The sequence below is a fragment of the Pseudoliparis swirei genome, chromosome 4 (assembly GCF_029220125.1).
Source record: "Pseudoliparis swirei isolate HS2019 ecotype Mariana Trench chromosome 4, NWPU_hadal_v1, whole genome shotgun sequence".
NCBI classification, from domain to species: domain Eukaryota; kingdom Metazoa; phylum Chordata; class Actinopteri; order Perciformes; family Liparidae; genus Pseudoliparis; species Pseudoliparis swirei.
Window position 1 is genome coordinate 14,736,113 of NC_079391.1, and position 16,337 is coordinate 14,752,449.

The 16,337-nt window shown below is 39.2% G+C and overlaps 1 protein-coding gene across 1 annotated transcript; it reads left to right on the forward strand.

The window, feature by feature from the left end:
* The first annotated feature begins 729 nt into the window (after positions 1-729).
* Positions 730-15,516, forward strand: dhodh (dihydroorotate dehydrogenase). Its single transcript, XM_056413006.1, has 9 exons — positions 730-813; positions 8,475-8,687; positions 8,777-8,976; positions 10,524-10,606; positions 11,032-11,219; positions 12,085-12,198; positions 13,137-13,290; positions 13,387-13,546; positions 14,210-15,516. Exons 1-9 carry the CDS (start codon positions 796-798, stop codon positions 14,385-14,387), a joined length of 1,308 nt encoding a protein of 435 aa, XP_056268981.1. The 5' UTR covers positions 730-795; the 3' UTR covers positions 14,388-15,516.
* Positions 15,517-16,337: the final 821 nt, after the last annotated feature.

The following is a 16,337-nucleotide window of genomic DNA, read 5'->3' on the forward strand; positions in this document are numbered from 1 at the left end:
GGACCATCTCTCCCAGCCACCAGGAGATATTGCTGGTGTTTGCTCCTCTGGTGATATTCTTCAGGAACAATTTGATCGCGCTGTTCATCACCTTCAGGAGCTCCCCTCCTTGCTCTTCGCAGATACTTCTGGCTTGGGACCAGGTTTCAGATCCCCCCAGAAAGTCAAAACAGACATTTCTGTAAACAAATGCACACTGTGGGGGGAACTCCTTTTCTATACAAGCCTCAGACTTTCCCAGCAAACATAGAAATCCAACTGAAATCCACAAAAAGACAGAGGTTTGGAGTAACATGCCCATAGCTATGATAATTTAAAGAGCTGAAGCACATCCTGCAGGAACTGCGTCTGGAGCTGACTGAGCAAGATCACTTCGTCTGTCACATGTAAATCAGAGAGCTTTCTCCAGAAAATGCTCTGCATGGGTTCTCATTACATTAGGAAAATCACTGAAGACACTCAAACAAGATGCAAAGTGAAGTTTCTTTTTCTATAGGTCAGCTGAACTTCCCATGATGTATCAACTTAACATGAACATCACACAATAAGATTTATGTTGTATCATTTGTAACAAAATAAGGATTTATTTATCATCCCAAATGATAAATCATATTGCCTCTTGAGAAGCACCCTGACTTAACTGAATGGCCAATGTCCTCGCCTCGCTCCCCTTTTCACCGAACCCAGGATTGAAATATCGCGAGACCATGTGGAGGAAGCTGCTCTCGCGTGTGTTTGTGTAACATGTTAGGAAATCCATCCAATGCCCTTTAATGCAATGACATAACTGCGTCCATGGCGGGACATCTGAAGGTAATTTAAAGAAGGCAATGCATTTAATATCCCTGTTTGTTTGTATCATGAAATTATTTCAAGCTACGTCATGAAACTGTCTGCGATAGTTCCTGTTTGCTCGCGCGTGTGCTCGGCCTGTTAGTAACGTTCAAGCAGGAAACGCTGCAGGTCACTTTGCAGACAGAAACACATGCGCGGGGTTTTCGCTACTAGTTAACGATAGTTAACCTAGTTAACTACGTTTGCCCTCTGCTGTGAGACAACTGCTTGTAATACTTTAATAATCTTTTGCTGATCGTAACTTATACACCACTACATTGCAGGGCTCTCAAGTGTCACGCATTGAGCGTGAGACTCACGCATTTCGGTCTTAAGTCACGCACTCCCGCCACACATCGTATTTCTCACGCTGAAAAAAACTCTCGGCTATTTAATGTTTTAATGTGCCGCAGCGCGCAAACATGAGCCGCGCTGCCCTCACCGTGGAGGAATCAAGCGCTCCCCTGGAGTTCTGCTGTACTTATCAGCCAATGGAAATGTCACCCTTGCCTGTCTTCAAAACTTGAGAGCCCTGACATTGTGGAAGCTAATAAATATCCTTTATATTCCACTACATTCATGTGATAACATTAGTTACTAGTTATGTTGAAGATTCAGATTAAGTCAGAATCAACTGATACATTGTCACGGCTCGTTAAAGATGAAGGTTCCTCCTTCTCTGCAGAGACTCCAGCTGATGAAATGTGGCAGTGAGGTATAGGGATGAGAATTGATAAGATTTTAACGATTCCGATACCTTATCGATTCCTGCTTATCGATTCTCTTCTCTATATTGGGCAAGGGGGGGTGCAAAAAAAGAGCAATAAATTTATTGACATTATTATTCTTCTTTTATATAATGCTGCACACACATGTATACATACATACACATTTTTTAAATAAAAATAAAACAAACATTTATACGATTAATATACTTAAACAACTAAAATAAAATAAAAAAAATAAATTGTTTAATTTAAAATTTATGTTAGAAATTACAGTGCTCCTTCCTTTTTTACTTTTTATAGGTATATGAACTGAGCTGCCAAAATGAAACTAGCAGCAAATGTGAAGTGTGCGCCCATCAATTGTATGGATCAACAAGTTAGCAGAAAAATAAATAAGTAGCTCTGCTCTCTTAGGATATTGCGTCTCTCCAGACTTATCTGTTCTCAGACAGCAGTGTCTCTCAGATGGGAAAGAGTGGAGGATGAACACAAAGATACAAGACGCTCAGTGGCATGTAGCCTGACCTGCCAGACAGACCACCAGCCTCTGACCCCCGAGAACTCTGAACCTCTCCAGGACATTATTTATGGCATGATTTTTATTTTAATAGCAGAAATTTGCTTACATGATGAAACAAATGGCACTAACAAAATCGCTTGAATTTACATGAAACATAAATGAGAATGGAGAGGGAGCCTAAATGTAATGTGACAGGCAACAGGAGGTGCCTCAAGATAGCTAAGTGAGCTTAACTAAGAATATAAATGCTATAAAAATAGTTTAATAGTGGGTAATAATGGTTAATAATGATTGGGCTACGAATACACGGTTAACACCAAGCAACACACGCTAATCAATAATTAATGCCGCATGATCAAACATTTCAAACTGACTTCAAAATAATCCAATGCGTGAAACAATAACCAAGTGAGAACAACAATGAAGGGAGTGCTTAAATCGAAGGATCGAAGACTTAAGCAAGATAACGGACACACACAGTGATGGCTTGTGAGTTGTTTTGATTGGTTTAGAGTTGTGATCAAGAGAACGATAAGAGAGAGGAAGCAGCGACTTATTCAATCAACCTCATTTTGACTATTCGATCTATGCATTGTTTTCACATTTTTGTTTATTTGTTGTATTCATTTCCTTCTTTTTTTTAGATTTTGAATTTATTTTTGACACGACATTGTGATTCGCACAGTGTTCGGAGCCTTTGTTTAGAAATGGTGCCTCCCTCAGCGGCCGCTGGCACCTGGTGCGGCACTGGCAGTGGTGGCACAAAGTGCCGCGCCAGTGGCACCTGTGGCACTGGCACCTCACTGGCACCTCACTGGCACCTCACTCACACCTCACTGGCTGCACACTGCTGGCAACTGGCAACTCACTGGCAACTCACTGGCAGCTACTGGGCACTCACTGGCACCAAAGTCACCGGCAACTCAACTCACTGCGTTGGAATGGCAAGGCAGGCAAGTGCCACAGAATTGCATATATAATGCATTTTTTTATATTGCTATTATAATCTGTACAAATATGCTGTACTATATTGCTTATTGTTACTATACTGTATTACTATATTGTTTGAATATATAAATAATATATATTTACATAATATATAAAATATATATTTTTTTTTTTTCCAAATTTATACTTTTTTTTTAATTTACTTTTATACCAGTTTTTACCATGTCATACTGTTATACCTTCCTTGAACACTCCCTTTTTGAGCATGCCACTGTTACTGCACATCAGACGGCAGCACACTCTGGCCGATGCCACCACTGCCATCCAGTAGTCAGCGTAGTGCAGTCAGTTGAAACTATGAAATTGTTGCCTAGTGACTAGTTGATGGTTAGCAGGGACTATGCAGTCTTTACCACAGACAGAGAAGTGTGTATACATATGCGATGAGTCCGACATATCAAAATGGAGGAGTAGCTAAGATAGGAGAATAGATACTTACCAACAATATGGAATATATATGGATGTGTATATATATACAGATAGAAAATTATATATATATGATACACAGACACATGTGTGTGTATATATATATATATACACATTTATAATATATATATATATATATAGTACCATATTTTTAATTTGTGTACTACCTTTTTCTTAAGCTGAAATATTATAGTGCTACATTACTGATATCTAACGCTATTTATTATGATGGCACATTCCATTAACAACGACTCCTCCTTATTACCCTTATTATATTATGATATTCGTACGCCGCGCTCTTCTAGCACGTAGGTCACAAGGCAACAACCGGTTCCACATTACACCCCTTATTTTCAGTTTCCACAGTTAAACATACTTCCCCACTCCGCCAAATCACAGGCACAACAACAACGGCACGGTGCCACACTTTGATTGACAGATACCTACAGGGTCGCCAATATATTACTACTCCCCCCATCGAAGCAAAACAATATTAGCTATAGTATGCACAGTTCTATCAGCACTATCAGCATATTGTGCGCATATGTGCAAGTGAAGACACTATATATATATATATATATTGTAATGTATCTAGCTATACAGCACTATCTATCTATATATATCGATCTCTACTAAAATCCTAGCCCTCCGCACTATATTCATATGAATATGATTTTAGCTATTTACTTCACTTAAGCAGCTCCATATCCATTCATCTATCTATCTATCTAGCGTCTGCACCCGCACAGCAGCTGGCATTGACGGCGTAGTGGCACTTGACCAGTAGTGGCACTTTACACTAAACTAGATCTTTGTTCACTAGTGGCATCGAGACCTGGCAAGTGGCGGCAACTGCTGGTTGCTAATGGCATTTTTGCGTTTTAACTTGTGCAGTGTGTTACTTAGTGCTAAGTGTGGTATCTCAAGGAGAATTTCATGCGGCATACAATGGCAGTAATAGGTGGCAAACTTTATATATTTTTATTATTAAAGAAAGGCGGGCATTATATGCATATAATTATATATAACAGGTATAAATAGTCGTACATGGTATTAAAAAAGAATATTAACAAATTTACAAAACAGTTGGTATAATAATTATAGTTAACAAGTTTGGGTAAGCTATAAAAATACAATATCTACTGTGAAGTCTGTGTATTAGGTTAAGATCTCAAGTATGAGGTGCCAGTGGAGCCATAAGTGAGCAGTAAATTGGCACAGTGAGGTGCAGCAGTTGCCAGTGAGGTGCCAGGATGTGCCAGTGTGCCAGACTCTGCCCCTAGTGAGGTAGATGGATAGTGAAAATAGGTTTTCTAATTTCTAGCTAACTAGTAGGTTTTGCTCTTTGTCTGGATTTTCCGGAACGTCTGATTAGTTTGGGGGTATTTACATGGTTAAGTTTGAAGTTTAATCTGAATACTTGTCACCAAATTAAAACAAATAAAATCAAAATGTATTTGTACGGCGCATTTCATACAAGGAGGTAACACAATGCGCCTCCAAGTAGGAAAGTAAAGGGTGGGGTTACAAAGCACTTATAAGAGACACAGATTTTGCCAGAGATAAATAAACAGGAAATACCGTACTAACCGCACTGGCACCGTAAAGGACTACTCAGCACGGTCATCGTCAAACTACTTGTAAAGAGACACAGATAAGTACATAAATAAATCTTACTTACATTTTAAATAAATACATTTTACAGGTTACAAAACACTTATAAAGAGACACAGATTTTGCCAGGGATAAATAAAAAGGAAATGACGTAATAACCGCACTGGCACCATAAAGGACTACTCAGCACGTTCATCGTCAAACTAAGAGACAGCTGTTGGGGGAGATCAAAGAGGTCTTAAGTGCATGTTTAAAGGTTTCAACCGTTTCAGCCATTCTTAGGTATTCTGGCAGAGTGCTCCAAAGGATGGGGGCATAGAAACTAAAAGCTTCTTCCCATGTCTCTTTGTCCTGGCGTTTGGAACTGTGAGGAGTTCAGTGTCTCAGGGATCTACTGGGTGTGTACCTTGAGAGCATGTCTGTTATATATTCAGGTGCATGACTATGGAGTTATTTATGGACTAGTAAGATAACCTTGACATCTATTCTAAAACTAACAGGTCGCCAGTGCAGTGATTTTTTTATTTTTTTTATTTATATTTTATTAGTGTTCAGAATCTCACATACACATATTGACATTTTTCAGATTCTTTGTATAAAGAGAAGTAAAAAACAAAAAAATAAACACATATGCAAATAAAGAAACAAAAACAATACCATAGTAACAAAACTATAAAATAAAGCAGGGAGAAATCATTTTCTATAGAGTAAAGAAATACAGTCAGGCCATTTATCTGTGACATAGTTGCACCACTTTAGCCAGTGCTTAAGAAATGTTTCCGTTCTTTGGTTAACATGAGCTGTGATCTGCTCCATTCTGTAGATCTCTGTCACAATGTCTCTCCATGATGTGATTGTAGGACACTCTGGTAATAACCATTTTCTGGTAATAGACTTTTTACTGGCCACCAGCATTGCATTTATCAAGAGTCTGTCCCCTTCGGCCAGCTTTGAGGTATATTTCCAAGGTACAGAATCTTAAAGTCCAAAGGGATGTCCTCGTGAAAGATGTCCTGTAAAGCATTGTGTACCGCCTTCCAAAAGTTTTTAATGATGGGACAGTCCCAGAAGATGTGGTAATGGTTTGCGCTTTGGTGTCCACACTTTCTCCAGCAAACAGGAATGTTATCGCTATAATGAGATGTCTGAGATGGTGTAATGAAGTATCTTATACAATTTTTCCAGTTAAACTCTCGCCAGCTCATTGAACTGGTACATTTCCATTGATACCCCCATATTAATGTCCATTCTTCCTCAGAAATATCTATCCCAGATTCCTTTTCCCATTTTACTTTAATGTATGCTGTTGAATGAGTTTTAAGCTCTAGAAAGCATTTATATATGGCTGATATTGCCCCTTTATTGCAATTTGACTTGTATGCTCTTTTAAACAGTTCTATGAGACTGGAGTTTACCTCTGTTACCTTTTTAACATTTTCATTGACAAAATGCCGCAACTGTAGGTATCTAAAGAAGTCCTGTTTCTCTAAAAGATAATTTTCTTTAATCATTTCAAAACTAAACAGTTTGTTTCCCTTCATAATATTGCATAAAGCTGTTATTCCATTAGCTCTCCATTTTTTGAATCTGGTGTCCATTTTATTTGGTGTGAAGTCTGAGTCATATCCACACCATTTAAGGCACAGTAGATCTCCTTCAAGTTTGTATTCTCTAATGATATTCTTCCACACTTTAAGGGTCAATTTGAGCCATGGATTATCAGAACTGTTTATGTAGTGTTGCAGTTTAGAGTCAGCTATGATTGCTTGTATTGGAATGGGAAATATTTTTTCTTCAATGTCTTTCCACTGTGCATCATATGAAGGATTGCACCAGCATATTATAGCTCTTGTCTGGGCGGCATAGTAGTATTCCTTGAGGGATGGCAGACCCCATCCTCCCTTCTCCTTTACTAACTGCAGTGTTTTAAGACGAACCCTTGGTCTCTTGCCTTGCCACACGTATCTCAACAACATGTTGTCCCATTCATTAAGCTGGACCTGAGAAACTTCTATTGGTAGGGTTTGAAATAGATATAACAATCTGGGTAATATGTTCATTTTAATAGATTGTATTCTTGAGCTGAAACTAAAGAATGGTACGAGGTTCCATCTTGTGATATCTTCTTTGATTTTTTTGTTTAAAGGTGAGTAGTTATATTCTGATAGTTTTGACAGATCTTTTGGAATATTTATGCCTAGGTACTTAAGGGATTTTGCTTGCCATGACCATGGGTATTTGCTTTCCATTTCTGATGTTGGATTATAGTTATACGATAGTACTTGGGTTTTACCCACATTAACCTTATATCCTGATAATTGCCCATATTGCTCAAGTGCCAGCATCAGCTGGGGCAAAGAGTGTGTTGGCTGGCTAAGATAAACTAGTACATCATCTGCGTAGCAAGCTAGCTTATGCTCTCTTTCTGCCAGTTGAATGCCTCTTATTTCTCTGTTTTGTCTTAAATATTGGGCAAGTGGTTCAAGGAAAAGTGCAAATAATATTGGTGACCATGCGCAGCCCTGTCTTGTACCCCTTTCCAGGGTAAACATATTTGATAAATAACCATTGACCTTGACCCTTGCAGTAGGAGTATTGTAGTGCAGTGATTTTAATACTGGTGTGATGTGCGCTCTCCGTCTTGTTTTAGTGAGGACTCGCGCTGCTGCATTCTGTATTGTTTGTTGTTGACTAATGACTTTTTTTGGTAGACCAGACAAAAGCGAGTTACAGTAGTCTAGCCTGCTCGTGATAAACTCGTGCATCAGTCTTTCGGTGTCAGCCTGAGCGAGAAACGGTTGCACCTTAGCAATGTTTCTGAAGTGATAAAAAAGATGTTTTAATTATATTTTTGATATGGGTTTCAAAATTGAGATCTGAGTCAAATATGACGCCAAGTCTTTATCATAAGTATATGTTTTTAACAACACATGCATAAAACAAAGGAGTGATGTATGTATACCTCTTCTAAATGGCTGCTTTGCCTATTCTAATGATAGAAGGTGATGTAGAAATGACAGGAACATTAATTTACGCACAAATTCCCTCTTCTCGCTGCTCATAGAGGAGGCCTCTTGTGAATTGAATCGCAGTGATTTGTCATTTTTAAAGACTTGTTTATACTGACGTGGCCAAAAATCAGTTACTGCAGATTTAACACCAGCAAAGTCCCTCCCATAGACCTTTTGTCATCACATGTATCCAAAATCAGGTTATTGTGAACATTATTTTACTGCAAACTAGTTTTTAATGAACTATCACCTCTATTCACAGTAATTAATGTCAGACACTGGTCCTTCTGAAGACATGTATAATGGGTTATTTTGTCATGCTCTTGTCAACAGAAGCAGCTAAAAGATGCAGTGAAGATCCTTGGCTCGGGGAGCCTTCTCTTGGCCTCCTACCTCACTGCAGTTGGAGATGAGCGTTTCTATACCAATCAGCTGATGCCCCTGCTGCAGAGGATTGTGGGAGCAGAGACGGCGCATGTGTTGGCGGTGAAGGTGATTGGTCTGGGTCTGGTTCCTCTGAACCGCTACCAGGACCCTGCTTCATTGGTAAGCGCATGACCTCACTTTCTGCTCCCAATATTTTCCCATCGATCCAAGGCACCTTACGACTTTGTTCTATTTCTATGCGTCTACAGGAAGTGAACGTCCTGGGAATAAAGTTTAGAAACCCCATTGGGATTGCAGCGGGCTTCGACAAGCACGCAGAGGCCGTAGACGGGTTGTACAAGGTGGGTTTTGGCTTTGTTGAAGTGGGCTCAATCACTCCCAAACCTCAGGAGGGGAACCCCAAACCACGCGTGTTTCGACTCAGTTCAGATCATGCAATTATTAACAGGTACGTTTTTGATACGAAATAGACAATGTAAAAGGTTTGCCCAGCTGAATGTACACAACAATGTGTTGGGCCTGGTGATATGGTTGTAATCAATGTCATACAATTTTTTTGATTTATCATTTTACTAGGTACTGTGCACATACAATTTGTGTTAGTCTATCGCTCAGTGGATCAGGTAGATTCTGACTTTCAGTTGCTTGCTTTATTGTAGAAATTCATGACTTTTTCTCCTTATTTTTATTGATCGTGTTCTGTAGCTAAATGCTCTTTTTTGTGTCGCAAAGAGTTTATTTAATTTATATAACAGTAATAAATGACAGTAATAAATGAGTCATACGAGTCATAAGGGGGCGTCTGTAGTTCAGTGGGGTAAGGGGGTCATCCTGCAACCCCAAGGTTGTCGGTTCGATCCCCGCTCTCCCCATTAGTTGCAAGTCATCCTTGAGCAAGGCACTGAACCCCCAGTTGCTTCCCAGGCGCATCACTGCAGCCCACTGCTCCTTAATAACTTAGGATGGGTTAAATGCAGAGAACTAATTTCCCCTTGTGGATTAATAAAGTATATATCTAATCTTATCTCTTCTTATGCTAATCTTAGTTTATATTTAAGACAGAAAACAAGTGCAGGAGAGTAATGTCTGTATATTGTTCTCAAGTCGCTCGGCATGTTTAAAGAGATTATGCTTCCTACAGGTTTGCTACCAAAGGATTCACATTTCTGAAGTTGTGTGTGAATAAGAGTTCATGGCTTTACGTTTTCTTTGCTGATTTAATTAGTAACACTTTATTGAATGAGTGAAATTAAGGAAATCTTTTATTTACCAGCTCTTTCCTGATTTAGTTTCTCTCTCCATGCACAGTTTAATTGGTAATTTATGGTCATTTATATTTATGAGTTACTGCAACACACCAATAACAATCTGATTTAAAATGTTCCATATCCTGTAGATGTTGTTATGTGAGGCCGTAGTATCGAGGGTCTTGATTAGGCTCAGGCTGAGGCTCACCTAGTAGATAGAATGTATACAACATTACCTGTATTTCCACAATACACTCTTGAGAGAGTGCTACAGTTGCTTTATCAGTATGTTCAGGAAAGACAACATCTCGCTGATGTATTGCAGTATTTTCTTTCATACAGCATCATGCGGATAGATATACCAAGAAATATGAGTTAACCTGCCTGCAGATTCCCCAAAAACAATAACGTTTGTATTTTATAACAAGAAATGTCTAATCATAATAACCAGATATTATCTTGAGATTTCATCCATAGTTCCAAATACACACAAATATGATGCCCCATGAGTAATGATCCATCACCCTCAATGTGCAGTGTCTCTATGGGAGGATTCTCTCTGCATCTCATCCCCACGTAGACACAATCACACAATTTCCTTCTGACCAAATTCCTAAACGCAACATTTAAATATGTTGTGTTCCCTACAGGGGAAATTAATTAGTTCATAGCAAGTTATCACTGAAAGGAAAGTGTAAAAACTGTAGTTACATGTTACATGTGTGTGTGTCTGTGTGCTTTTAACCAGATATGGATTCAACAGCTGTGGTTTGGCAGAAGCTCAACAGAGGCTCGAGGCCAGGAGAGACGCACAGCAACAGAGAAGTGAAGGTTAGCAGGCAGCGACTTCTGATTTCAGTGGGACCGTTTTCATCCTGTTGTTAGTTTTCCCTTTAAAAAAATTAAAGTAACATTCAATTGTATTACTACGATAATATTCTGATATAAATCTATCCTTTTTTTTCCCTTCTGGTGTGCATTTGGTGTTTATTAGTTACTGTAATCTGTCAAAGGGAAACCAGATACTAATTTGAGTATGTGGTTAAATAGACTTTTCTCGTCTATTTGAACGATCTTGGCCTGACCTTGTCTCACGTGTCATGTGTCTGATCCTTACCTGCTTCCAGCCTACTTTGCTCATCAGCAGCCGCTGCCCCAGTTGAGTCATGTGTTTGATGATGCAGCCTGTGTTTTAAATTTCCTTATTTGTGTGTGTGTATTTGCATTTGTGTGCGTGCTTGTCTCTGTGTTTTAAGCTGGCCTTCCCCTGGGCATCAACCTGGGAAAGAACAAGCTGTCCCAGGACGCAGGGGCAGATTACTTGGAGGGGTTGAGAGCGCTGGGCCCGCTGGCTGACTACCTGGTGGTCAACATCAGCAGCCCGAATACGCCAGGTCTCCGGGACCTACAGGGGAAGGCTGAGCTCCGCCAGCTCCTACATACGGTAAGACTGTCCACATGTTCACTAAATTACTAACACAGTGACACAAAAACCCATGAAACTTCATTATTTGGCCTTGGTGCTGACCCTTTCCCCCTCAAAAAGAAGTAAAGTCACCATCATATACAAAACATCTTGATCATAAAAATGTCTTAGATTACTTGACAGAGAAAAGAGCAAGGCTTAATGTTACTAATAGACAATCAATAATCAACTAATATTAATCAATCAATCAATCAATCACAAAGCCATATTGTTTTATACAGTGGACAACTTGTAGACAACTTGCAGCTCAACTAGCCCCTTCTTGAAAACAAGAAAGAAGTAACTCAACACTAACTCAACTTTCAGGGTATTTTAATTCCCAGTAGAATCTGTGGTTTAGGCCATGAGTGAAAAAAAAACAAGACTATTTTATTCAACCACCAAACAATTTAAACTTGGGAAGGGATTTGATTTAAATGTAACAAGCACATTTAGAGCTGGATTCATATTTAATAAAATGCTATGTCATGTTTCATTATTCTAGCAGCAAAAATGCACAAAGAACATTAACTTATCTCAAACAAGGAGCGATCTAATGTACGGGGTTTTAGCAAATGGCTATTTTCCACAGGGGTTGTACCTGTTATAGTATCAAACCCATCGTCGGGCTTGAAAGGTGTTTTGAATTTGTCGAGGGAATGCATTCAGGCTTCAACGTGGTGTTAAGCTGCTCTTTACACTAAGTTACTGTTCTGTATTGTTGTGTGCCCGTCATGCATCAATTCAAAGGCTGAGCTTCAAGAGTCTTTGTCTCGTACAGCACAGTCCACCAGGCCTCTGCTCCCTCACCTGATGAACATACTTTCTTATAACATCTGCTCAGGTGTTGAAGGAGCGTAATGCGCTGCAGGGAGAACGCAAACTACCGGTCCTGGTAAAGATCGCTCCTGACCTCACTTCCCAGGACAAACAAGACATTGCTGATGTCGTCACTGAGGTTTGAATTTATGCCATTTTTATTTCCTAACCGTGTGTTTTGATTTTATTTAAAAAAATATATCTTTATTTAATTTAATTGGAATCAAAGAATAATATTTTCATGTATAATCTCTGCTGAGGTTTACATGTATGAGCATGTGCAGCTTTAATTCAAATAGGTCTTTGTGGACTAGTTTATCCTTGGGGGGGATACATTCGAATTAAAATGATTCTGAATGTCAATCTGGCAATTAAGAAACTACGAGAAAAAAACATTTCAGGTTTACACATTCTGCTTTTATATTGTAAATCCTGAATATGAAGTGTTATTTTAGTGGTTGTGTGTTATTTTATCCCTTGAAAAACATGAAAATGTTTCACTGGAAAAAAACTTTGAGTACGGAAAACTTGAGTCTCACGTATCCCACGTTCTGATGCAAACTGCACACACACAATGCAAAGGGGCCAGATAAATGTGACTCGACAAAACAATGAGGCTTGCTTAGTTTCTTTGAAGGACACGTCTACGGACAAGAAATGCAGGATAATTCTGCTTTTACAGAAAAAAAATTGATGCTTTCCCTGAGAATCCTGATTCTCATTTAAAAGTTGAGCTTCGCTCCTCTCTAATGTTACTGGCAAACGTTCAGCCTCAGCAGAGCACTGATTTAAGTTGACATTTAAAGATATTTCGCTCTAGTAACCGTGTCACCCGTTGACTAGTTTTTAAACACTGACACAGTGGTGTTTTTGTGCTTATTGGAGCGAAGAGGAGGCACACCTTAATGGATTTCAACAGCACTCAGTCTCTCTTTTGTTGTCACAGTACATTTCACATTCAAGGTCTTCATGCGTAGTCGACTACATACATCAGTTCTGCTCCTGAAGATGCAGGCACAAATGTGTAACGCACTATCCTGCCTTCTGCTTGGTGTTTGTTCTCCTTTGTGCATGCAGCTGGGAGTGGATGGTTTAATGGTGTCTAACACCACAGTGTCCAGACCAGAAACGCTTCAGGATTCAAATAAGTCTGAGGTCGGTGGTCTGAGCGGCCAGCCTCTCAAAGACCTCTCTACTAGCACCGTGAGAGAGATGTACCACCTCACTAAAGGTACTCATTTAAACACCACCATTGTCTGTCAATTTCAGGTGACCTGAGTTTGAAGAAAGTACACATGAAATACTCTTGTCATATGATTTTCTTTAGGTAAAGTACTGATCGTTGGAATTGGTGGTGTGGCCAGTGGGCAGGATGCCTTGGATAAGATCCGTGCCGGTGCTTCACTGGTTCAGCTTTACACAGCTCTGACTTACCAGGGTCCGCCTGTCGTGACGAAGATCAAGCGAGAATTGGAACAGCTTCTTAAGTGAGTATCACTGTGATTAAGACTTAAAGGGGTTTCCGTGAAAAGTCAGAGTACGTCGTATATTGTACAGAGCTACATGGGCTGGGGGTTACACATGTTTTTAGGTGGAAGGATTTTTAGAGTGGTTCTTAGTAATGAAAGGTACATTTTCACTCATTAAGTAAGCTGCTCATCTCTGTGACTGGAGTGCTTAAAAGTCAGCAGGCCAACTCACATAAGCGGTCGGACGATCATCAGGTCATCCAAAAAATTTACAACATTATTTCCAAAACTATTTGTAACAAATGCTGTAGGTGCACAGATTTTTTAAATCTTACGGACATGTCAGTTCACTCACTAGATAAATGGGTTCAGATAAACTGGCTAAGCGTTGTTGCATTGTTCCTAGTTCTCAGCAATTTTTTAAGGTTATCATAACTGATGGAAATGATAGCCCAAGCTTAGCGTATGAGTTCATAATAAGTCATATTTATCCTGAGTTAAATGTCCACTCTTGAGTTTATGCATCAGCTTTATAGTGTTGTAGTTGGCATGAATGATGGTGCATCTGTGTTGGCATATTGCTCTTTTAACTCAATTGCTTTGTCTTTTAACTGTGGAACAAATGTCCTTTTTAATTCTCAACACTAATAAACTCTACAAACAGTTTTTTTGTTTTGACAGAGAACAAGGCTTCAGCAGCGTATCAGAGGCCGTTGGAGCAGATCACCGGGGAGCAGACAAGTCGTCTCACAAGCAGAGCCTGCTGAAAGAGATGGTACATGTCAAAGTAGACACACAGCACCTGTTGCTGCCGTCTCCTCCATCAGGCCATGTTACCCTCCACGTTCAGGAACTGTGATGAATCCTGAATTATTGCGACTGTCCAGCCGTCTGCCTTAATTTCAGGATGAAATATGGTCCGAGCTGGTGGCTGTTTATATTTTCTGCAATTGTGATGCGAAAATGCTGAAGGGCATCTCACCTCCACTTGAACATTATGGGGACGTTGTTAATGAAAAACGTTGATGTTGTATTAGCTGAGGTGTGTTTGGAACTGATTCAGACGTTCATCCTTTGTTACAGTGTAACAACAAAAAGTGTTTGTCAAGTGCATACTGACACCAAAGTGTAAACAAACTAACCTCAAAAACTATTGAGAAAATAATCTGACGCGATGTTATTTAGATAATATAACAAATTTAAATCTCTGTTTAGGAATACAGAGCTCCCATCTAAGAATAGGGTATTTGCATAAAAATAAGATTGTCCCATCCCTGGCAACTGAGAAACACTATATTTCCTTGATCAAACTGTATTTACGAATTATTTGTTTCATTTGTTTTGTCAGTTGTCATCATACTACTATTATGATGCTTTTTAAAGAAGTTATCTGTGTCCACATGTGAGAAAATAACAACACCTTCAACTGGAGCTTTGATTTTTTTGTTATTTCTATAATACTGAATTATCACTTTATGTGTTTTGACGGAACTGAGTCATAAGAACTTCTGTGTTGTCCTGGACTCCAGAGGATGAACCACACCAGGGCTCGATGGTCACTTCTCTTCTTTTACTATCTCAACATCTGTTGGTCAGATGAGGATACGATGACCACTTAATGCTTCTCAGAGGAAGAATTGGGATTTATTTCCTGTTCGCAATCCTTGAGTTATCATGTGTGCATTGTGCTGTGAGATTATCCCTACATTGTGCGTTTGGTGAGGTTAAGTCGAGCTGTTTGAACCATCCTTTTCTTGCTGCAACAAAAGACCTTGAAGCTGGTGAGAGAAATGTGTCCCTGTTGGAGAGTCACATTCTGCCTGTTTGGAGTAATGTACTTCAATCTGAATGTGCTTGTACGGTGTGCCATCCTTTAGATTACAGGTTTGTTCCAGTGTGTCAACATGTGTTGAGGTGAATCAATCACACAGACCGGAAAATATGCTTTGAGGTACAACTTTAATAAAAGCAGAAGAAAAACAAGGTTATATTGTGCAACTGCTTTTTTTCTCCAATAATTACACAGAAATGTGTTTTGCAGGAAGCTCTAGAGAAAGCCCTTAAATCAGCTGAACCCTCACTCCCCACTGTTGTCAAGAGCTGAGGGTGTTGAGGTGTCATCCCTTCCAATGTATGGTTCCTTTGACGTCTACTCACTTTGCTGATCTCCTGAGTTTTCTTTTGACAACACCACCAGGTTGACAGGTCTCAACTATTGATGCCAAGAGGATACACCCTCATCACCTTGATGATCCCCTGAAGTTATCTTGCATCCTGATGGAAAATATCTTGGAAATATCTTTGATTTTGGTACAGGCATTGATGTCTCCCTCGGGAAGAATCATAATGACTGATCCCCTGACTTTATTAACAGCAGCTTCAGGTCAAAAGTGTAATTGTTTTTTTGGGATCAAATAATTAATTACTTTATCATAAGCCTGCACTATTCTTTGTATTTGGTGCTAATCGGCATGCTGGCATGTTAGCATGCCAAGATGGTGAACACGGTCAACTTCATATGTTTTATTATGCAAAGCTTGTGTGTGTCAGACAGAGACACTTTAATAACAAATAGGTGATTACTACAAGTGTTGACTATTGAGGGATTTATATATTGTTTATTATTTTATTTTATGTAGGTGACATTTATAAATATGTGATATCTTTTGTAAAATTTGATGAAAGCATTATTTTAAGTCAAATAATGGATATTTTATAGGCTTGAGGAAGCAGTTTTTGATAAACATGTATAAGAATGACAATACCTGTGAGTGCCCTTCAGCCATCTAACCCCATCAGACCTTTAATT

Bases quoted from the DNA above. Each gene is read 5' to 3' on its own strand.
- dhodh (XM_056413006.1), top strand. The intron at 8,977-10,523 runs GTACGTTTTTGA...GCTTTTAACCAG, and splicing joins GATCATGCAATTATTAACAG to ATATGGATTCAACAGCTGTG. The intron at 10,607-11,031 runs GTTAGCAGGCAG...CTGTGTTTTAAG, and splicing joins ACAGCAACAGAGAAGTGAAG to CTGGCCTTCCCCTGGGCATC.